The sequence below is a fragment of the Callorhinus ursinus genome, unplaced genomic scaffold, assembly GCF_003265705.2.
Source record: "Callorhinus ursinus isolate GAN/ISIS: 27379988/994484 unplaced genomic scaffold, GSC_fseal_2.0 scaffold1, whole genome shotgun sequence".
NCBI classification, from domain to species: domain Eukaryota; kingdom Metazoa; phylum Chordata; class Mammalia; order Carnivora; family Otariidae; genus Callorhinus; species Callorhinus ursinus.
The window spans coordinates 55,845,439-55,868,365 of record NW_027397063.1 but is presented as its reverse complement, the minus strand read 5'-3'; the positions used below and the strand labels follow the sequence as shown (position 1 = coordinate 55,868,365).

General features: G+C 44.0%; 2 protein-coding genes across 8 annotated transcripts in view; one reads left to right on the top strand and one right to left on the bottom strand.

The window, feature by feature from the left end:
• Positions 1-569: 569 nt before the first annotated feature.
• On the bottom strand, positions 570-7,834 carry ADPRH (ADP-ribosylarginine hydrolase). Of its 2 annotated transcripts, none has more exons than XM_025874648.2 (4): positions 7,677-7,834; positions 5,352-5,677; positions 4,195-4,555; positions 570-2,580 (listed from the first exon to the last, which is right to left on the bottom strand). In XM_025874648.2, exons 2-4 carry the CDS (start codon positions 5,662-5,664, stop codon positions 2,166-2,168), a joined length of 1,089 nt encoding a protein of 362 aa, XP_025730433.1. In that variant the 5' UTR covers positions 5,665-5,677; positions 7,677-7,834; the 3' UTR covers positions 570-2,165. The 2 variants fall into 2 exon arrangements, with proteins under 2 accessions (XP_025730433.1, XP_073749953.1); XM_073893852.1 differs by lacking the exon at positions 7,677-7,834 and adding an exon at positions 6,739-6,927.
• A 15-nt stretch (positions 7,835-7,849) lies between these two features.
• Positions 7,850-22,927, top strand: part of CD80 (CD80 molecule) — a 39,294-nt gene continuing 24,216 nt past the window's right edge. For 5 of the 6 annotated variants that reach the window (XM_025874736.2, XM_025874668.2, XM_025874699.2 and 2 more), the window contains exon 1: positions 22,653-22,922. The gene's annotated coding sequence lies outside the window, so the exon portion shown is untranslated. Of the gene's footprint in view, positions 8,353-17,000; positions 17,080-22,652; positions 22,923-22,927 lie in introns of those variants that run through there. The other variant, XM_025874677.2, reaches the window with a different exon arrangement.

The window sequence follows — 22,927 nt, the reverse complement described above, 5'->3', positions numbered from 1 at the left end:
AAGTGGGAAATCAAAAGTAGTCATGAGGGTCTCCAACTTACTAATCTTCTTCTCAGGAATCTTGCATAAAAATGTATATACTATGTGTTTTCTATGATTCTAAAACTGTACTCAGAATATTTATACAAACTAGTCTTTTAAGACACAGGAATTTAAGAAGTTATTACATTGTTCTGTGACTTGTAGCCCAGCATCCTTGGAAGTCTGCAACTCTGGTTGGTTGTCTTACTGAAGAATCTGTTTTTGTACTCGTAATATTTAAAACATGTTTGTTTTCTGAAATATTTAAACACATAGGAGAGTTTTTTGAGCCAGAAAATGAACTTTGGAATTCCCTTCTCTCTTTATGAATAAAAGACTTATAAGTCCCATGCTTTTGCTGGAGTCCTGCTGCAAATACGGAGCTGAGAGCTTTGTCTCATGCGAGTCGGCACAGGTGCATGGTTAAAGCATCAGACTCTCCATCTCTCCCAGTGCACCACAGGACACTCCGGGCAACCATGAAGTAGCAGGTGTCTGAAACAGATGTGGAACTGCATGTTGAAAGCATTCACATCCACACAACATGATGAACTTCCAAAGTAAATATTTATTGAACGTCTCTCATGGGCCAGGCAGGGAGGCCACAAAGAGAACAAGACAGTTCCTCACAAGGAAGCTGAGATTGTCCTCAGAAGACACCCAATGACCACACAACAGGATCAGTGTGATGACAGGGCTGGAGACAGAAGGCTGTGGGCATATGAGGAGAAAGTGGCCAAGTGTCCAAACAATCAGAGCAGGTTTCACCTAGAAGGTTCTACTTGAGCTGGGGCTTGAAGGATGATTAAGAATCTACCAGGGGATGAATGGAGCACCGGGTGTTATATGCAAACAATGAATCATAGAACACTACATCAAAAACTAATGACGTAATGTATGGCGACTAACATAACATAATAAAATTAAAGTAAAAAAAGAAAAAAAGAAAAGAACCTACCAGGTGAAAAAGGAGAGGGAAGAGCATCAAGAAATGAAGAAAGGGGGTGTGCATTCACTGGAACACGAGCAAAAGTTCGGCATGACTGACTTGTTATTTGTAAAGAGAACTCTGGAGGGCAAGGAGGACAGGAAGACTGGATTAAGGCACCAGGCAGGTCAATGAACAACATTCATTTCATATATATGGACTCAGTAACTCCCGTGTTCCCAGGCACCATGCTAGGTTGTGTGTGGAGGAGAATAAAGACAACAGATGGACAACAACAAAACTGGCAATACGTGAAGTGTCATGTCCAGTGATGTACAGGGTACAGCTCGGAGTAGCACCTCCCCAGACCTGAGTAGCTTGGACTGCAGAAATCCAGCTGAAAGATGGTTGGTGCAAAAAGGTAAAAGAGAGAGTAGATGTGAAGGATATTGAGGAGGCAGAACCACCTGGCAGATGCTGTTGGGACCCCACATATCACCCTCACTGTTCCCATGCACTGTACGGCTTGCCACTGCAAGCATCTCTGAGTCTTTTGCCTGAAGACATCTGGGTTTGGCTGGCACAAGAGGCAAGCCAAGAAGTACCAGGGAGTTAGCATCCCGAGGACAGGTCCTCAACCACTGTCAGATGGAGGGGGGCAGATAAATACCTCAGGTTTGCTTGCCCCTCAGGTGGGACACCTTTGGGCAGTGGCTTACACAGAGAACCTAATGGACTAAGTCCCAACTGCCCACAGTGGTAACGTGCTCAGTACTGTACCTTCTACTGGCCTCCCTCCCCTCCCTGTCTCACTTCCCCATTCTCCTATTGCTTCCTGGAATCACCTCCCCAGTAAATGACTTGTACTTAAATCCTTGTCTCAGAGCCCAATTTTGAGGAACTCAACCTGAAACAAACAGAAAAAACTTACTCAAAGTTTAGACAATGAACATGAAGACTCAAATATGAGGCTTGGAGACTTCTACCTTGGGGAGACGCTGACCCCGTCAACTGAGATAAAGATTCTTCAGGATAGAAAGAGGGACAGATTTGGGGGGGAACAGGATGAATTTGGAAAGATGAGCTTCGGGTGCTCAAGGGACTTGTCATCTCACAATTCCTGGAGTACAAGGTTAAAACTCTTGACTTGGGGAAAAATGAAAAGAACTGGACCACACAAGAGGAAAAAAACCATAAGAAATGATGTCACATCTCCCTAAAGGGTGATTATAGTGTCTTCCTTTGACCCCAGAGCATACAAAGCCCTGGCTGTCTTCTCCAGCCGGTTTCTGTATTCCAGTTTCTCATAGTTGGAGGGGCTCACTCCTTTCAGACCATACATAACTCCCCACCAGCAGCCAGCAATAGTAGCTGTAGAATCGCTGTCTCCCCCATGGAAAAAGGCTCGGTGGGCAAGCTCCTTCCAGGAGTCTCCTGCACCCAGGATGGCATCGTAGGCAATCATGGGGGCGTCGTGCCCGCTGCTGCCACCCCAGCCAGAGTAGCTCACTGAGGCATAGAACTGATCCCTCTCCTTCACATCAAAGGGCTTGGGGAACATAGGGGCTGACTTGCCATCCAAAATCCCTCTAAGTTTTAGGTATTTTTCCCATTGGTCTTGGAAGTAGGACCTGTAGGAAGGAAAAATTCTATAGTCAATTAAAAAAACAAATTTGAGAGCCATAAGGAAAGGTACCAGATAGATGTGTGAACAGGGAAAATTCAAAGATGACTTCAACTTCTTGTGCTAATATCAAAATTGTAATTAGAAACTCAAAATGAGCTCTAAGAGGAATTTGTTCAGTAAGTTTTTGCCAAAGATTAATATAAACAAGGCACTGATACCTGTTGCTAAATAAAGAAGATACACAGGAAGTTAAAGGTGAGAAATGAAGGTCTATTTTTCCTGAATTGAGAATAGTGTCAAGTGTCACCTGCCAAGGGTGAAATTTATTTATTTTACTTTCTTTCTCTTTTCTTTTCTTCTTTCTTTCTCTCTCTCTTTTTTAAGTAGGCTCCACACCCAGTGTGGGGCCCAATGTGCGGGTTCTGAATTCACAGTCCTGAGATCAAGACTGGAACTGAGATCAAGAGTTGGAAGCTTAACTGACTGAGCCCCCAGGTGCCCCTTTATTTTTTAAATTTTATTTGACAGAGAGAGAGAGAGAGAGAGAGAGAGAACGCGTGCGCACAAGCAGGGGGAGCGGCAGGCAGAGGGAGAGGGAGAAGCAGGTTCCCCACTGAGCAGGAAGCCCTGTTGAGGGGCTTGATCCCAGGACCCTGAAATCATGACTTGAGCTGAAGGCAGACGCTTAACCGACTGAGCCACCTATGCGCCCACTTTATTTTCTTATTAAAACTTGTATAAATTTAAGGCATACAGCATGATATAATATACAAATACATAGTAAAAAGATTATGATAAGCTAATTAACACATCATCTCCTTATACACTTATATTGCTTTTTCAATACAGAACTTTGGAACATCATGACCACAGGTGATTTCATAGAAAGATTCTAGACCTTTTTATTCTAAGAAAGGTGATGTGACACGAACTCACCAAAAAGGGAAACTGTGGCTTTACTGCTTATGAACTAACTAGTGAAAAAAACCAATCTCTTGGGCACTGTAACGAAGGATTTTAAAACACTGTGTCATGAAAACACTGAAGAAACAAGTTCCAGGAATAAGCAGGAAAGTTCACAGCAGTATGAACTTCGCAGTACAGGATAGCCACAAAACCGACAGAAGGCTGGGATAAAGAACAGGATCCCTACACAATAGGGAAGTGCTGCAGGTGTACTACTCATTGAGGTCTTCACTGGCTACTTGGTGGCAACCACTGCAGGCACTGAACCTGAAACCGTTAGCAGGTGGCGGGGGGAGAGGGCGGTGCTGGATGCAGGAGATAACAAAAATGGATGGTGAAAACCAGGATGGTTGCTTTGATCTATGAATTCTAAGCATACATGTGCATGCACGTGCACACTCAGATTCAATCATTTTTTTAAGATTTTATTTATTTATTTTAGATAGAGCACATGAGAAAGAGGGGGCATGGGGGGAGTCAAAGGCAGAGGGAGAAGCCAGCTCCCTGCTGAGCAAGGAGCGCAATGTGGGACTCGATCCCAGAGCCCTGAGACCATGACCTGCACTGAAGGCAGATGGTGAAATGACTGAGCCACCCAGGCACCCCCCAGATTCAATCATTTTCCAGCAGGAGCGTGCACCTACCAACTTACCAGTGTTGAAGATTCTTCTCCAAAAAGTAGCCTGATTGGATAATGTACTTTTTAGCTTCTGGTAGCACCTCCATCAGTTCTTTTCCCCATTGCCTGGGAGGCTTGCCATTCACAGCAAAGGCTGTAAAAAGAGCAGAAACAAGGGCTCCCAGGTAGCCTGTGGGGTGATGGTGGGTCATCCTGCCACTCTCGATGCTCACCTGGATCAGTGCGTCCAGCTGGCTGCGGTGAGGGAACCGGAGGCCGATGCACATGGCACGCATGGCAGCCCCGCAGCCACCCTCGTGGCTGTTAAAGGGAATCCTCCAGCCATTGGCCTCATCTGGCTTCAACAGCAAGGCATTCTGCACTGAAGCACCCCCTGGGAAGAGTCGGGGAGAGCAGAGGGTCAGTGTAACCAAAGCAAAGGCCCCCGCAGGAGGAAACAACCAAGTTCTGTCTCTGTTTCTTTGATGGACAGGGAAAGCCCCCAAAATATGATGAATGCCCCCAGACTCCAAACCCCAAGCCAACACTGTTCCTTACTTTCTATATAACCCCCAGCATGAGAAGATTGATGATACAAGAATCAAATTCATATAGAGTCTTGGAATCTTTATCAGTTATTACTGAGACATCATAATAACTCAAAAAGATAGGTTTAACATATGATTGTCTTTTCTTAAATGACTAAGGTAAAGCTCAGAGCTTAAAAACCTTGCTCAAAATCACTTAACCAGCTAGCTAGTGGCCCCATCAAAACCATCAGATTCAGAGCCCCAGCCCTTAGAGAACCCAATGAGAACCTGACCAATGGAGATCTGAATGCTAGAAAGAGGCTGCACGTTCTAGAGTGAGGACTACCAGGCTCAGAAAAGGAGCAATGGGTTCAGAGCAACAACGTGCCTTTGGGTGCCCTAGGTTTTGTAAGCCTCTTTTTTTACTAATATATAATATCTTTCCATATCAGTCAATATTTATCTGCATAATTTTAAATGGCTGTGAACACATCACCATAATTTTAAAAAATTAGAGAACATTTAGGTTGTTTCTATTTTTATCGCAACTATAAAAAACAATTGTCGTCTTGATATTTAAATCTAAGTCAACATTTTTAATGAGTGCCTTGGGCCTGTTTTATTCTCTACCTGCCCGTGACCTCCACTGGCCACACTCACCTGGTGCCCGGCCATCCATGTCTTCCATGCAGTCTTGGTAATGCTTAGCAAGTAGGGCATATAGGTGAGCCAAATCCAAGACTTTGCCGGCTTCCACAAGAGCTTCAGCCGTGGCCAGGTGCATCACCGTGTCATCACTGACTCTCCACCTCTCCACATCGATGGCATCCAACCCACCATGCTGGGCCAGCTGCTGGTGAATCTTTTCCCCATCCCGGAGAAACTCCCACTTCCCATTGAAGTACCCCAAGGCATCTCCAGCTGCACTCAGCACCATGGCAGCCACATACCTCTCCATCAGTCCCTCACACATGGTGAGGCTGTCTCTGTGGGAATATTAAGATATACAGAGGATAAGGAAAAAGAAGAATCAGAAAAACTTAACAGGCCTACCTACATGTTACTGAGCACTCACTACTTGGAGGGCATTGTATTAAGTGCATCTCATTTAATCCTCACAACTGCTCTATCAGGAATGTATTAGACCCATTCTAGAGGTGAGTACATTGAGGATCACCAAGAGAACACAGTATCAGAAACGTGATGTGCCTTATCTTAGGTCACAGAGCTACTAAGTGGCAGGGCTGGGATTCCAGCTTAGGTCCATCTGACTTTACAGCCAACGATTTTAACTATGACTCCATCTTTGCCTCTCTGTGAGTAGCAAGCCCATTAAATTCTGCGAGTCAAACCAAGCTCATCATTTTCTCGTTTTAGTTGGGATTTGGCCTTGGAAGTGTACCCCTCCTTTATTAAACAGTAGTACTTTCCACTGGCATCACAATGCACAGTTTGCAAAGCACCTGCACATTCTGTCTCAGTAGTAGGGAGGGATGACAATACACATTTCACAGATAAGAAAACTGAGGCTCAGAGAGAGTAAATTCACACAAGCAGTGATGGAGGCACTGAGACCGGAATCTTCTGACTCCAGGTCACTCCTCCTCAGCACAGATCTACTTACCTTGGGCAACCTCTTTGTGCCTCAGCCTCTACATCTCTAAAATGGTGACAAAATAGTAACAACCTCATTGGTTTGTTGTGAGAAGTAAATAAATTAATTTTTGTAAAGCACTTACAACAGTGCTTAGCACATAGTAAGCACCATTTTTATTCATACACAACCAGGGGAAAGGATTTTTCTCTTATTGAACTAGAATACTTTCTCCCCACAACCTTCCTTTCAACAGCAACATTTTAATTTTGTCTTCCTGCTAAATGATTTAACTTCTAGAGTTTTAGGATCTCAGCTAATATTCCCTCCACAAATTTAGTCCCTGGTGAAGTGCTGGTTTTCCCGGAGGTGCATTTCCAATTCTCCATTGTGTCCTACTGCCTGCAGCATTCATGTTCAAAGCCCTCCACCGTCTGTCCCAACTCTACCCACCTCCTTCACCTGCAGGGGCCAGGCGCTTTTAAACGCCCCCCCTGCGGGTGGACTGCACTGCTGTGGGCCAGGGAGTGCAGGCTGGCAAGCACCTAGATAAGAGTAAATGATGAAGACCGGCTGAGCATACCAAACCAGAGATACTGACCTTACTGAGTTTCTTGATTCACAAAGGCTATCTGTAAAACGTTGTTTACATATTTTATGATTTACAAACGATACCTAGGAACTGGAGTTCCGGGCTACTAGACCTGGCTCTGCCAAGAGTCAGGTGTATGACTGTGGACAAGCCACCCACTCTGGACCTTGACTGTCCCATCTATGAATAGGAGAGTGGGGGCTCCCGTCTTGCGCTGAGACCTTCGCAGCCCAAGCTTAGCTGGCTTTTAAGCACCAACTTTTAACCCCCTGTATCCCCTCTCCCAATGTCCTGCCATTCCTTCTGGCTCTACCCGAAAGCGTGTTTTTGTGAAGGGCAAGCAGAGGTGGGGGACGATGACCATTTCTTTCCTCGGAAATTCTCTTTTAACATTTACACGTATTGCTCTCAGCCTCCCGCTTTCAGAACACCACTATTCCCTAGCCTCCTCTTCTACCGTTTACATTCTAGGCCCCAAACTGTAACTATAACTATATATTCAAACAAATTCAAAACTTCAAAACTAAGGTCTGGGCAGCGGCTTCCCGGCGGTCCTCTCTTTTTTTTTTTTTTTTTTTTTTTGTAGTGGTGGTGGGGAAAGACGCCTGGACAGGGGCTGGGTGGGCGCCTGGTCACCGCCGTGTAAGGCGGGACGCGGGGCTGAACGCGCGGGTCTCCGGCGGAGGCGCGCGCGGGGGCAGGGCCGAGCAAGGATCGCGGGGAGGAGGGCAGGCGGGACCCGGGCACTGCCGGGAGCCGGGCGCCCGCAGGTTTGTGGGAGGACGGCGGGGAGGAGTACCTGCTGGCCGGTCCTGGAGCGCGCGCGAGGTGAGGGCGGGGCCGAGCGCCGGGGGTTCAGGGTGCGCGGAGAGGGCAGGCTGCGTCCGGTGTGTGGAGGCGCAGAGCCACCCCGCCGCGAGCGGAGCGCACAAGGAAAGGGCGGAGCCGCGCAGCCGCCGTCGGGGGCCCAGGTTCGACGGACCGTGGACAAGTGTTGCGCGACTTCCCGGCAGCGGTGTGGCCCTCTGCGTCCGGGCAGGGCCGAGGGGAGCTGCGTCACCGGCCACCTGGGCTGGCCACGGCTCCGGGCAGCGCCTGGCATTTCGGAACGTCGCGGCTCAGAGAACCAGACTCACAGACTGAGTGACGATGACTCACCTGTAGCCCTTTGCAGACGCCTGGGCCTTTCGTCTGCCCAGCTTTTGTGGGTTATGGTGAGCCAGTGTGTGGCCAAATACTGGGGAAAGGGTGCTGAGTGCAAGACCTTTGTCCGGGTTCCGAACCCCTCCCATAAAATGGTAAAATAATGGCACCTACTTCTAAATGGTGGTTGTAAGGATTAATTTTAACTCTTATTTGGTAGCAGTTTAGAATTTTTGCACCCTGATAGTAAATAAAAGCAAAGAAAAACTAACAGTATTTTTGTTTGGCTAAATTAATTATGTCACCCTTGAAGAGAATGAGAATCACCATATGTAAGTATTCTATATACTTGTCCAAAATTTTAATTTGCTATCCTTATCTTTCTGGCTGTAATTACCCAGACCTGGCTTGAGAATTTTGTTTTTAATTGAGATGCAAATGCACTCCTTTGGTGTTCTGTTCAGTGAGTTTTAATAAATATATATACCTGAGTAACCATAGTCAAGATACAGAATATTTTCATTACTCCGAAATGTTCCCTTGTGCTCTTTTCCAGTAAGGCCCCACCTCCACCTTCAACCTTAGCCAAAGTGATTTTTAATTGTTTGCAAAAATCAAATCACTGTCCACCTCTGAGGGTGTAGTCAAAGTTGCCTGGTGAGGGACATTTTTAATAAGCATTCCTATCAAACTCATAACTGTTTCAGTTTAAAATGTCTGTTGAGGATATTGTTCATATTACATAATGCTCTTTCCACAAGAATCCATGGAAAAAGTGTTTCTTTGGCTTGAATATAAATAATAACTAGGGTTGTTCTTAGCCATTAGTTTCCTTTTACTTTATGGTGCCTGTGAACCTTGCTATAACTTGGACTCCTGACTCATTCATGCTACTGAATGGCTGCAGATAGAGTTTTGTCCAGGACCTCTGAGCCATAAACTGTTGTCATCCTTCACCACCTTGTTTTACTAATTCCCATACTTTATTAGCCTCCATCCCCACTGAAAGCACATTTTTTAAAAAGACTTTTTAAATTTTATTTATTTATTTGAGAGAGAGAGAGAGAGCACATGAGAGGGGGGAGGGTTAGAGGGAGAAGCAGACTCCCTGCCAAGCAGGGAGCCCGATGCAGGACTCGATCCAGGGACTCCAGGATCATGACCTGAGCCGAAGGCAGTCACTTAACCGACTGAGCCACCCAGGCGCCCGGAAAGCACATTTTTTTACTGTGGTTAGTTTATCTACTGCCTTCTTTAGTATTCTAGTGCATAAGGCCAGCCAAAGGCTCTGCCTTTACTTGGGAAGAACAACAGTGCACCTGAACAGTAATGCCCCAGGGTTTTACTGAAACCTCTTCTTACTTCTCACAAATTTTAAAGGCTGATCTAGATGATATAAAATTTCCTGGAGGTTCTGCCCTATTACAATATGTAGATGACTTCCATCTCTGATCGCTTTCCCAAGCCTCTTCACAGGTGGACAGCATCCATCTGTTAAAACTTTTAGCTTTAAAGGGACATAAAGTCTCTGAGGAAAAATTGTGCTTTGTTCAAACTCAGGTTTGATATCTAGGGCATCTGATTTTGGAACAAGGACTACATTTAGATCCAAATAGGCTTCATGACATCTTGAATTTCCCAAAATTCAAAACTAAGTACCAGCTATGAGGTTTTTGGGGGGCTAGCTAGCTACTGAGTGTGGAAATTGTCCAAATTTCTCTCTTATGGCCCATCCCCTAGATGTTTTACTAAAAAAACTACAAACTTGACCATATTATTTAGGAAGATCAACATGACTTAGCCTTTAAAGCCTTAAAGGAAAGCTTAATAAATCCCTCCGCCCTTGGATATCCCAATGATCAATTTCTCTTTTTTCCTTTTTGTATGTTAAAAAGAATGGAATGCTCTTATGGTACTCACCCAAAAACATGGGGACCACACTTACCCAAAGGGTATTTATTATAGCCACCAGCGAGGCCCTACTGTACAAGGTACCCTCCCTTGTCTCAGACCATTCCTGCCACAGTCCTTTTAGTCAAGGCCACTGAAGAAATAATCATAAGATTCCCGCCCCCCCCCCCACGGCCCCAACTATTCTGGGACTCCATGTGGTAGAAGCCTTTCTAAATTCTCACCATACTCAACACCTTTCATCTAGTCGCCTCACCTCCTGCAAAATCTTGCTAACCACTTCTCAGATTCTTCCTCACTGTAATAACCTTAACCCTGCGATTCTTCTCCCTTCCTCCCCTGAAAAAACCTCTCACTACTGCTTAATACAAATCACCTTCTGACTCCCATAATGACTTACAGGAAACTGCTTTATCATGCTGACTTTTCACGGTTTACTGATGTTTCTTATTTAAAAGGTGAAAATGATATATATTGTGTGAGCTATACAACTGCAACTCCCTTTTGAAGTTCTTGAGGTGGCCTTTGGCTTTGGCTACAGGCGGAATTGTATGCTCTCACTCAGGCCTGCATTTAGCCAAGGGCCAACTGCAAATATCTATACTGACAGGAGATAGGCCTTTGGAGTAGCTCATGACTTTGGAATGTTGTGGAAACAGCGAGGCTTCCTTATTTCCAACAAAGATAAAATTTAAAATGGTTCTCACCTTCAAAATGCCATATTATTAGATGCCATACTTCTACTGGCCACTTTGGCTCTCACCTTCAAAATGCCATATTATTAGATGCCATACTTCTACTGGCCACTTTGGCTATTTTCAGGTCCCTGGGCATTCCAAACACCTCACTGATGTTTCCACCAAGAACACACTGCACTCAGAAGAACCAACAACCAAGCCTCTGTCATGGTCCACGGGGATGTTCCCCCAATGATAATCTGGAAAAATTTACTACAGATGTTCAGAAATTGGCCCCAGAAAAAGGAAAACAAAACTGGAAACCTAATAACTGTTTGTTCAATAAAAAGAGCACTTTGGTTTGGCCCAAATAGAAACCCAGTCCTACCGGAGGCCTTAAAAGTCCCATTACTGACTACTGTACATGCATTGACTCATTGGTTCACTGATAAGATCATAACTCTTGTGAACCCACACTGGTGGGGAAATAACGAAGAACTGCAAAAAGTGCCTATTTTGCTTGCCCCGCTAGTCCAAAATACAAAATAGAGAAATACAAGATACAGCTGCTCTTGGACGCTTTAAATTCCCCAATGGGCCATTCGAAGTTTGGTAAATGGATTTCATTCAACTTTTCCCACTTCAGGGATAAAATTACGTTTTAGTCATGGTTTGTATGTTTTCTCACTGGACTAAGCTTTTCCCTGTAGGCAGGCTACTATCTCTTCTATGGCTAAAATCCTATTAGAAAGTGTTATCCCTACCTGGGGAACCCCCCTTGAACTTCATAGTGACTGGGGAACTCACTTCATTGGCCAAGTGCTTCAAAAGGTCTGTACTATTTGGACAGTTCTATGACACTTTGTGCTTACCACCCTCGATCCTCACATCTAGTTAAATGCACTAGTAGCATCGTTAAAGACTCAGTTGGCAAAATTTGTAGAGACTCTTCAAATACCCTGGCCAAAGGCAATGCCATCAGTCCTTCTAAGTCTCAGATCCACACCTTCTGGAACCCAGAAACTCTCACCCTGTGAGATAATCACAGGGTTCCCACTGCACATGGCTCCTGTTTCCATTGATCTACAGCTGATGAAAGGAGATATATTTCAATACTGTAAAGGCCTAATGGCTTCTGTTGAAAATAACCATGCTCTAGTAGAAGAATCCTTCCATAGTACACTCCCCAGGGATGAAGACGTCAAGCATCACTCCTTATAACCCAGAGATTTTGTCTCTTGGAAAAGACAGCTCCAGAAAGACTCTCTTCAACCTCATTGGAGGGACCCCCATCAGGTACCATTAACCAACCCCAGTGCTGCTAAACCCCAGAGAATAACCCCTGGGAATAATCCATGTGTCACACTAAAGACTGAACAAACCCCAAGTTGGGCCTGCACATCAACTGGTGACCTGAAAATTTCCAGGAGTTGAAGCAGATGGCAGCTGAAGAAGTCCACTTTCCTATGATGACCAGACCAGGCCTATAAACCTTCCTTCCCTTGTTCACTGTCTCTTTCTTCACCCTCTCTTTCATGGGGAGACAATGCCCTTGCCTGCATTTGCCAATCCTTTGTAAAACGGGGGGAACCTCTCCAACTGTCAGATTTGTCATCAGAAACCTCGGTCTGTCCTGACAGCAGGGACTCCTTCGTTTACCCTGTAAGGAATTTTGCTGAAATCCCAGATGCCACTGTATGCCTAAATTTTTCCACAGGTCCCTTTTATAAAGTCAGAATACTAAACCCACATACCCCTGTTCCTTGCCTCAATTTAACCCAATCCTGGGGTGGGAGAACGAGATGCATCAAAAATATATATAAAAGATACTACAGAGCAGTCAGCATAAATCAGACTATTGTAGGCTTGCTGTCAAATCCATGTGTTAGGGTAGTCTTTCAATAAGTAATAATAACAGTGTTTGAGTCTTGGCTGAATGATGCTAATGCCTCTATTAGCAACAAAGAGTCCATAAATGCTAATACTTATGAGGGAGCCCTATGTACATGACTTGGCTACTCCTTTATATGAGGAGGTTTTGCAATGGCCCCTATACTTGGGCACCTCACCGTCTTGACAGCTGGAGGATGAAAGGGCATTGTGCTCTTCCTGTATTTACCATTCTGTTTTCTCTTCATAACAAATCAGAAGCCTACCACTGGTCCACTCCATTAAGCCCTCATGGCCATCTTAAACAGAAATTTCTAGGAGGCATACAGGACTCTGGGTTTGCTGAGGGAGAGATGATCAAGAATCTCTCCCTAATATTGGGAGAGTTAGCCAACCACAGCCAAGGCAATAGCAGCCCAGAACTAATCACTTGACTTGCTGCCTAAAGTAGTTTTGGATAATTGAATAGCCCTCGATTATTTACTTGCTGAACAAGGAGGTGTTTGAATAGGCAATACCACCTGTCATATATGGATAAATTCTTCTGGGGAATTAGACCCCCAACTGCACAAAATTAGGGAACAAGCACATTGGCTACAAGAAATTTCATGTAATGATCCATGATCCTTTGGCCTCTTTCTCTGGTTACCTTCAGGTTTGGGCTCCTGGGTTAGAGCCATCACACAAACTGGATTTGTCACATTACTTTTAATTTTGTTCTGTGTAAACATTTTTAAACTTTGTACCTATTGCCTGTCAAGCCTCTATAGAAGCAACATGCCCAACAGGGTGATGCTAACTCAATACTTCAAGATGATCTCCAATCGTTATTTATGACCCTGATAAGATATAAACTTTAGATGGGAGATGCCTAAGAGTTCTCCCTCCTACCCTTCCTTGTTACTCAAATGTGACCTCAGTGTTTTCCAACCTGTGCACTTCCCCTCTGACATGAGTCATGACAACCAGGAAAGGTCCTTCCTGGCACCAAGGGACAAAACCACTAAATGCAGAAAACCTGATTCCTGATCAGTGATGTTTTCAAGGAAACATCTTGAACAAAAGGGGGAAATGTGAAAATGAATAAAAGAAGGCTTCATTCAAAACAGAGTCAGGCAGCCCTGAAGAGGGAAGCTCTCATGCACGTACCACGCATTGCAGTTTATTTTATATACCCAGACAGAAAGAAGCTTACTTCACTACCCCAGTAGGAGGAGTGAAGATTTTCCCCTTGCCCAGCAACAACCCAGCCAATGAGAAACGGCCACATCTCAACCACTGAGAAGTAGCCACAACCTTGAACTCTGGCTCTCCTCCAGTAAGCTTTCATTCAAAATCACGCTGCCCAACTTTCTCCTTTCCTCTGTAAAAGCAGTCCCCTCTCATTTGTTCTCTGGGTCTTGACTATGTTTTACTGAAGTTTACGTGTCCCAAATTGCAATTCCTCTGCTATTCTTGAATAAACTCATTTTGCTGCCAAAATAACTGGCTATTTTATTTTTAAGTTTGACCTACTGACATTTTTTTCTCCTTGGTCAAAAATTAGAAAATATTTCTGGGAAATATTTCCATGGTCATGCAAACCGAAAGAACAATTTGTCAGCTCCAAATACCTGCAAATAACCATTACCCTCCCCCCTCCCACCATTCCCCATACTCAGCAGGCTTAAATAATAAAGACACTTATTATCTTATATAACAAAATGTCTAGACATGTCTAGATTAGCTTACAAAAAAATATCTTAGAAAGCAGAAATCCCCAGAGTTAATTATTTGTTATCATCAAGGATCCAGTTCCTTCCATTTTCCTGCCCTGCTCTTCTCACTGTGTTAGCTTTATCCCCAGGCTGACTTCTCTGACAGGTACAAAATCCAATTACAATTACAGACAATGTCTGATGGGAAAGGCTGTGTATCTTCTTTCAAGGATGAAGAAACTGTTAAGAGAGCCTCTCTCTGCGCCCCCTCCAAGACTAAACCAATCACTGGTAGGCAAGTTAGATTATGAGTTCCCCTTTGATCAAGGATCTAACATCTTCCCCTAGAGGTAGATACTTATACAAAAACCAAGCTTTTGTTCATAAAGGAAAGAGTGAATCCTGTTCTGCCAAGAAGAACTAATATTTATCTGGCATTTTACTAGTGCTAGGCATTAGTGTAGATGCTGGGAAGACAGAGGTATTGAAGATTTAGTTCTTCGCCCCCAGTTTTACTGAAGGAGACGTACTGCAAGTATTTCATTACTCACCAGTCCAGTAGTATTTGTCATTTAGAGGCTTTTACTGAGAAACAAACTTGTGGGACTCAGACCTGATCTCTGAGATGTTTCATCTGTATGGTGGAAATAACGGTACTTTTCATAAAGAGTTGTTAACAATGTCCGGGAGTGATCTTTATATATCCTACAGACATTAAACACCTACTGTGTACCAGGTATATGCTAGGCCCTGACCCAGGACCCTCTGTCGTGGAATGGACCCAGCCGTGTAACCTTATTTTAGGTTGCTGACTGATGCTATTTTTAAAATGTTTTTTAACAAAATGTTTACATTTTTTAAATGATAAAAGTAATGCACATTTCCAGCAGAAATGTTGGGAAAGCTTCTAAAAATTTCTCCTAAAATATATAACCACACATGTTCATGAAGATAAATGTTCCTGAATGTTCTTTGCAGAATTGTTTCTAATAGCAGAAAGTTAAAAATAACCTCAATATCTGTTTACATGGGAGTATGCATTTCCTTCTCCTAAATCATGGCATAATTATGGAACTGTTCAAAACCATGAGGTAGACATTTAAATCAGCAGACTATGGGTAAATAATCAAGCTCACATAGAAAGAGCTGAGAGATAATTTTGTTAGGTAAAAAAAATCAAATTTTAGAATGAAGAATATATACGGTCTTAGGTAGGAAAAAAAAGAGCTGTGTGTGTGTGTGTGTGTGTGTGTGTGTGTGTGTGTGAAATGACTGAAGTGATACATATCAAGTTGTTAATAATGATTATGATTATCTCTCAAGAGTACGGTAATGGGAGAGTTTGCCAGAAGTAAGTAGAAACTTTTAATCTTCCACAATTAGAATTTTTGTATATTATGTGTATAAAGAAATTTTAGAAAACATAGGAAAAACAGAACCACTCATATTTCATCACTCATACTGTATATAGTCTTTATTTTATGCACATGTGTTTTGAAAAAAAATTGGATCATTTTGTATATACAACTTTATATCCTATTTCTAATACTATACTATATATAGTGATACATAATTGATTTCAAATGCTCAGATAAAATAATGCCTCTGGAAAAAACTCCCGTTCATACTGATACAAAGAAAATAGGCCCTGACATTCAGTTGTTCTCCAACCAAAGTAGGTCAAAGCTGGTTCATTTGAAGGAAAACAGAAGCACAGATAACTGAAAAATAGTGTATTAAACAAATCTTTGCCACTTCATGGTCCTGAATGCATAATACCACATCTAGTCAGAGCATGAGAACCGAAAAAAGAGAGAAAGCAAGCTCATGCACTAGCTAACAGGAAATGGTTATAAGGCAGGGCCCCTTGAACTCTCAACCAGGCACAAAATAACAAAAAGATTCAAAGGAAAACATACCACAGAAGAGGACTTCAATAAACATCTGTTAAAATGACTTAAAGTGGGGGGAAAAAAATGAAGTAGAGGCTTCTTCGAAGGAAAACAGAAAAAAGCTAGTACAGGAGAAATTGGAAGAGCCCAAAGCAGCTGCTCACATTGTGCTGTATCAGCAATTCAATCCAGAAGACTTGGTGAGCACATCACTGTGGGCAAGGCAGTAATACCCAGATATTTGGCCAAACATTTTTCTAGATGTTTCTGTGAAGGTATTTTTTAGATGAGATGAACACTGAAATCAGTGGATATTAAGGAAAGTCAACGATCTTCCATGATATTAGCAGGCCTGACCAATTCAGTAGAAGGCCTTAATAGGAAAGAAGACTGACTACCACGGAAGGAGGAATTCTACCAGCAGACTGTCTCCAGGCCTGATATAAAGGAAGTTTTCAACTTTTCATGTTTGTGCGCCCTGCTCCTGGGCTCCCAGGGAAGCTATACTTCAACATTTACCAAGTCAAACTGATTCCACAAGACCTCAAAGCATGGGCTCTATTTCTGCCCAGAGCACACATTGTCCATCTGCTTCGTTAAAGAAAATCACCATAAAGGTGTCTTCTGAACACAAAAGACGAGAAAAAGCAAGAGATTTCCTTCCTTCCCATAAGATTAAAGTCCTACAGCCCTGCATATATTAGAAACTTAAGGTCTGCAACTTTCTGAAGTGTTCTTTGTCTAATAATTTGTAACTTTTTATGTAAAAATGTACATAACCCTACACCAAATGTTCCCTCTCTTCTTTGTGAAGACTGTATCCCAGGCAGCTGTCCTAACTTGGGCTCAGATAAAACTCTCTTCCTTTTCTTTTTTAGAAATTCTAAAAGGGTTACTCATTTTGCATCCACAGCTACAGCATCTGCTCCTCCCTGGATCTCCAGCCTGCTGGCCTACTTTGCAGATTTGAACTTGCCAAACTCCACAATCAGGTGAGTCAGTTCCTTAGAATAAACCTGTTTCTCTCCATGTGTATACATATTGGTTCTGTTTCTCTGGAGAATGCTTACTAATATAGCATATAAGATGTGCCAGGCACTTTGCTAGGTCCTCCTTGCAGTTACAGAGGTAAGGCAAAAATCATACTAATAGTGGAGACTTGGTAGAGTATAATGACATTAGGCAATGAGACTATGACAAGAGGGAATGTTCAAGGTACAAGGTCAGCAGATATGAGAGACATAGCCAGCTTAGAATGTTCAGAGAAGGCATCCAGAGAAAATTACACCTGGGCTGATTTTTGAAGCATAATTAAGATAAAGATAAACTAAAGTTGCCAGAAGCCCAAAAATAACCCAAACAGCACACAGGAGAAGCAAAAAAAGAAAACCAAAAATGCAAGTTTAGGTTGGCATTTTCTCCCCAAATGATGCACAGTTGCTTGGCCTGGAGCAACTGGCTAAATATGCACCTGCAGAATGATGAAAATGCCAACAAAATATTCGTGGAAATATTGAGTGGAAATTGTGGTAATTATGGGTGGGAATATGACATACCATGGCCAGGAATTATTTTTGTGGATTCTTTCTAAATAAGCCCAAATCCTTATTGATATATTACTACATTCAGGTTCAAACTAAATGTAGAAAATGGATTCAGAGATAAGTAACAAGGAATAAGAAAAAGGATGCTAAACTGGTAACTCAGAGAAAAGAGCGAATTTTTTTTCACACAGATCTAGTGGTTTTGAGGAGCTGGATAATGATTCTTTATCACCCTAAAGTGTTTCTGTTTGTTTTGAGCTTGTAATGGATATAAATGCCCCCCCCTTCTGTGGATGACTGAACGAGAGAAAATAAGCTTAAAGTAAAGCAGGAGATAGTTTGGTTGTGTTTAGGGAAGAATTTTTTTTCGAACAAAACTAGAAAGGGTGCCTTTCGAAGGAGTTTGCAGCGTTTTATTGCTCAGTCCTTCAAGAAAGGAAGAGACAAACACTGTGTCCTGAAGACTTGAGGCTTCTGTGCCTGAAGGTAGGGACCTGCCCCCAGATCCTGGCCAGTCCCTGTTCTAGGATTGGGGGGGATTAAGAATTGGGGGAGATTAAGGATTGGGGGATTAAGGATGGGGAATTAAGGATTCGGCGGGGGGGGGGGTGGAATTAAGACAGCCTTTGGCTGCCACTCCCCCAGCCACAATGTCCACCAGAGCCCTTAACAAATTTACAAAAGTCACTCTTTTCAGTTTTCTATTTCATTTTCTTTGTCCCCTGAGAAACATAATAAGGAGCCAACCACCAGGCAGGAGAAAAAGTCAGAAATGATCTTGGTGCTTTCAGAACGGGACAGTGTAGTGCCATGAAAGCAAACTTCAATGAATTAAAGGTCATGGGAATTAAAGATTTAACAGTAGTGTGTTATTCTCTGCTTAGACACACCAAGCTATTTACCACTCCTAAAATGGAGCCATTGGCCTCCTTCACTTTCCTCCTTCCTTCTCCTTCAAGTTTTTCCTTTTCCTCCTCCCGCTCTCTTCCCTTCCTCCCCCTTCTCCTCTTTCTTCCTTGTGGAATATTTTTCTGAAAAGTGAAGTAATGGTTGCCATTTGCTTCTTATTGACAATGTAATATAAACTGAAGGGGAAAACCAAAAGGTCAAAACAGAAGATCATCAGACTTCAAAGGGGGAGGAGGAGTAGTAGTTGAATTTTATTCATAAAATTAAAGAGACATTGCATGGCTTGAAAAGAGAGGGAAATTCATCTCTCAGCAGGTCTTCCCAGAAACAGCACCATTTAAAGCACACCTTACACAGACGTTTAGCTGCTATTTGCATGTGAGAAAGAATCTATTTGAAGCCTCTGCAGAGAGCAAGTACCCACCATGAAGGCAGAATTTGATGGAGTGAAGAGCTTTAACAGTGCTCTCAGACTAAATCCCTCCAGCTTTGGACTGATTTCTTGGGGCCACAGCGTGGTGTGGATGGGGGCAGGGTTGAGGGACTCTCTAGGAGCCTGACACCACTAGGAAATCTGCCTAAACTCTTTTTAGATTCCCCACCCCAGGCTTCACCACAGGAGTGGTTACTTTCCATTTTCTGGAAGCTGTATTTCTACCCACTGAGAGCCAGCCGGTGAGCAGCGAAGTCTGTTAGAACAGGGCTACAGGGCTGAGCATCAGAGACCCATCGCAAACCAGAGAGGGGAGCCTGGGGAGTCAGCTGGGCAGCTGAGCTTCCCTCCCTGTGGGAAATCCCAACAAGACTGGGAGAAGGAGAGAGGCTGAGGCCATCTGGTAGGAAGTGTGCCAAAGAAGGGTTCCAAATCTACTGGTGGATGGCTCTCCCAATCCAAGGTTAGGAAATAGTGACTTACAGAAGTTGAGCTACTGCTCTGGGGGAGGTACGGGGTGGGGAGGGCATCTTCCCCTTCTGCAGACTCCAATTCAGCTGATTGCTCTGCTTCTTTCTTCTGCTATTGCTTGCTTCTTTTGTTCAGGGTCCCTCCACCTTGTTCTTATTTCTCCCATTCTACTCACCTTTGCATCCCCAGTGCTTGGCACAGTTCTGGGCTCACAGTGCAAACTCAATAAATTTGAGGGGAATTGGCTTGACATGCCAAAGGAATGGTACATGCATTAGAAGCAAAGAGAAAGGAAAGAGCAGATGGGGATTAGAAGAGTTAACGAGAGCTTCTTGAGGAACTGGCATTTGGTCTGGTCCTTTTAGGAAGGAAGATGTTCAGATGGGCAAAGAGACAAGTAAAGGCATCTAGAAAGTTAAGGAACCCTCAAGGTTTCCATGCAGAGAGACTATAGTGCCAAATGCAGGCAGAAGAGGGGCAGTGGGCAGTGGGCACAGTTTGGACAAGGGTTAACTCTGAATGTCCACTTCTCTTCTCCTTTTAAGAATTCCAGTGACTTCCATTTCAGAGAACCAGCATTCAAAGAGGAATTCAATGTCTTCACACTGATGACGTTTCTACCAGCTTAAGCAGACTGTGGTACCCCTTGGGAGCACCGTGGTGTGAGAGGCTAGATCTGGCCACCCCATGCGGGGCGCAGGTTATAAGCCACTTTGAATGAAGCAGGGCGAGGAGCCAGATGAGGATTTCAGCCCCTCCACTGACAGGCTGAAGGTTGCTGCGACTGTAAGGTAGAAGTTGCTACATCCTTCCTCATCATTATTCAAAATATGCAGCTGACACTCAGACCAAGACACAGATGAATAAAAATGCTCACCAAGCTTTTTTTTTTCCTCGCAGAGAAGATGAAAATGCAGGGGGCCCCTGTCATAGAAAGTTTGCCTGGCATACTTTATAGAGCTTGAATATTCCAAATCTGAGATAGAGCAGCCATCCACTGAACCCTGCCACAAACTTGTTGCTGGGGCAAGGCAAGGTGCCTGTGCCTTCCCTGTCTCCTACCCACACTCTCTTTGCTCTTTCTGGCTGCCTCCGGAGAGATGGTGTCTTTGCCAAGAGACAGGAAGTAGAAGAGGCCACGTTTATTTAGTAAACGCTGCCACCTCTCCTACCACCCCACTCTACAGTACGTCTGTGTCTAATGCCACGTTTCTATCTCTACAGAAATGTGGACAAGATGGGAGGGACGTGAGACCCTCCCTTGGGCTTAGATTGTCTTGATTTAAGGAGGCAGCATTGATTAAGACACCACTATTTCAAATTGTTTCTTTCTTTGGCACCCTAAAGTTTTTTCACTTTCCAGAACATGGCACCCTAGTAATATTCAAGTCAGGTCAGAGCCTTTTTTCTTCTGATAGGGAGAAAGACAAGGTCCTTCCCACTGCAGGTAAGTTTTACAAAAGCATCCATAAAGAAACTGGAAATCTGGAAATGGATTCTCTTAAAATTACCAGGCCTGCATACCCTTTGAAAATCTGCAGGTGCCCTTGGGGGTTTATCTCAGTTTGAAGACATTGCCGTAGCCCAAACAGCTGTATCTTGTGGGTGGCAGGGAAGCACAGCACTGTGGATGCTATACCAGGAGGGCCGGTGTGGGAGTGGACCTGGCAGATCACATCAGAGAAGCTGCCACTCACTTAGTGCCTAAGATTTGTCTCAAATGCAGTCAGCAATTTTTTGAGGTCTGAGCTGAGCCTTGGGACATATTCCCCCTAGTGAGGTCCTGTATCCGCCATACCACAGGCCTTGTCAGAGCCTAAGCACAATCATGGAGTGGAAAAGGCTTTATTCTTTCCTTCTCTTCCTTTGGGATGATTGTCACTCCTCCCACCCTGTGGACATCCAGGGGCCTCAACAGTCATCCTTCCCTATCAGCTTTTAATTTAAAGGGACCTCAGTGCCTTCCTTAACACTGAAAAATATTAGGATAGATGGCAGCTTACACTGCGATTTTTGCCAGGAGAGGCTACTTTCTAATAGCCTGAAGTCAATAGTTCAGACACTTCTCTACCATATTCACAATGTTTACCACATTCATGTATCATATCTACATTTCTTTTTTTTTCTCTGAATTGACTCACCTTTCTACTTTTACAAATTTAGATAGAAAACTATTGTATTTCTACCATAAGAGCATCCCTCCTCTCTTAGCCTAGAGTATCCAGAAAGCAAAGCTGGAAACAAAGGTCTAGTTTATTGAGAATGTAGTCCAGTGGTGCAGAACGGGAGGATTAGACAGGGAAGAAAGAAAAGCCAGTAGAAGGGTACTTTACCATGCCGGCTTCTGCTGCAGGCAGCTGGTACTCGGTCCCACTAGGGCCTTCTGGAAACCCTCATGAAATGTCTCTCAGAACTCCCCACCTGGAAGCTGTCAGCTTCCAACCTCCTCTGGTCAAGAGTAGCCCCATGGACACTAACTACCCCCATATTCCCAGGCTGCACATGTTTAAGTACAGAACTTGCAAGGGTAACCCCTGCCAAAGCAAAAGAGAAGCCCCAGGGCCAGGAGCCAACTGCAAAAGGTTGCAGGCCCAGGCAAAGTGCTGTCAGGTTCTATTTGTGCAAAACCACTCAGCTGCGCCAGCATGTGTCAGCTGTTTACCCACAGAATGCTCCAGAATTCTACACAGGCTGGTTGAAAACAGGGAGTCTGGGGGTGGGGTGAGGGGTAAGGGGGTGGTACTAAAATCTTCCTCACCCTACCCCTCGGTTCTGTCATTGTGCTCACCTGAGGTGCCTGGGATCCTGTCCAACATGGCTGCCGGAAGTCCTGTCTGTGAAGATAGTGGGGGTGGGAGTGCAGTTAAGGGCAGCCTAGTGAACCCAGCACTCTCCAAAAAGTGACCACGACATATGAGGTAGACAGCTCACCCCTGCATTGGCATGACTGTTGAGGAGAGAGGGGTAACTAGTTGTTAAAACTTGAGACTCAGAAACTACTGGCCCACAAAGCTCACAGTCTATCTACCGTCAAAGCCAATGCCCCCCCCAACTCCCCACCCTGGCCTCCCATTCACCCCCAGGCTGCCCTCTACAGTCTTCTCTCCCCTTGAGACTTTTGGTTTGTGTGAGATGGTGAGGGAGGTGCTGTGTGGTTTGTCCTGGCCACACCCTCTGAGGAGGTGGCTGACAAAAAGGGACAGCAAGAGCAAGCTTCCTCAAATCATACATAATACTCTCCCCATCTCCTGCTTTGACTTAAATGCTTCTGGTGAAAGAACATCAGATAGATCTTCTAGTGAGTAAAAGGAAGTTGGAAGGGGGATTGCCACCTCTGGTATATCACCCAAAGAAAAGCTGAGCAACTTGCCATTATTTTGGAGACGGCAAGAAAAGAACATCTCAGAACTGGGGCCTCATCCTTTGATTTTTTAATTTTTTTAAACACAAGAAAAAAAGAGGAATTGTTCTTCAGCAAGTAAG

Excerpts from the sequence above, each read along its gene's own strand:
- ADPRH (XM_025874648.2), bottom strand. The coding sequence starts at position 5,664 with ATGTGTGAGGGACTGATGGAGAGGTATGTGGCTGCCATGGTGCTGAGT. Across the intron at positions 4,556-5,351 it reads CATGGATGGCCGGGCACCAG|GGGGTGCTTCAGTGCAGAAT; the intron begins GTGAGTGTGGCC and ends GACTCTTCCCAG. Across the intron at positions 2,581-4,194 it reads GAGAAGAATCTTCAACACTG|GTCCTACTTCCAAGACCAAT; the intron begins GTAAGTTGGTAG and ends TCCTTCCTACAG.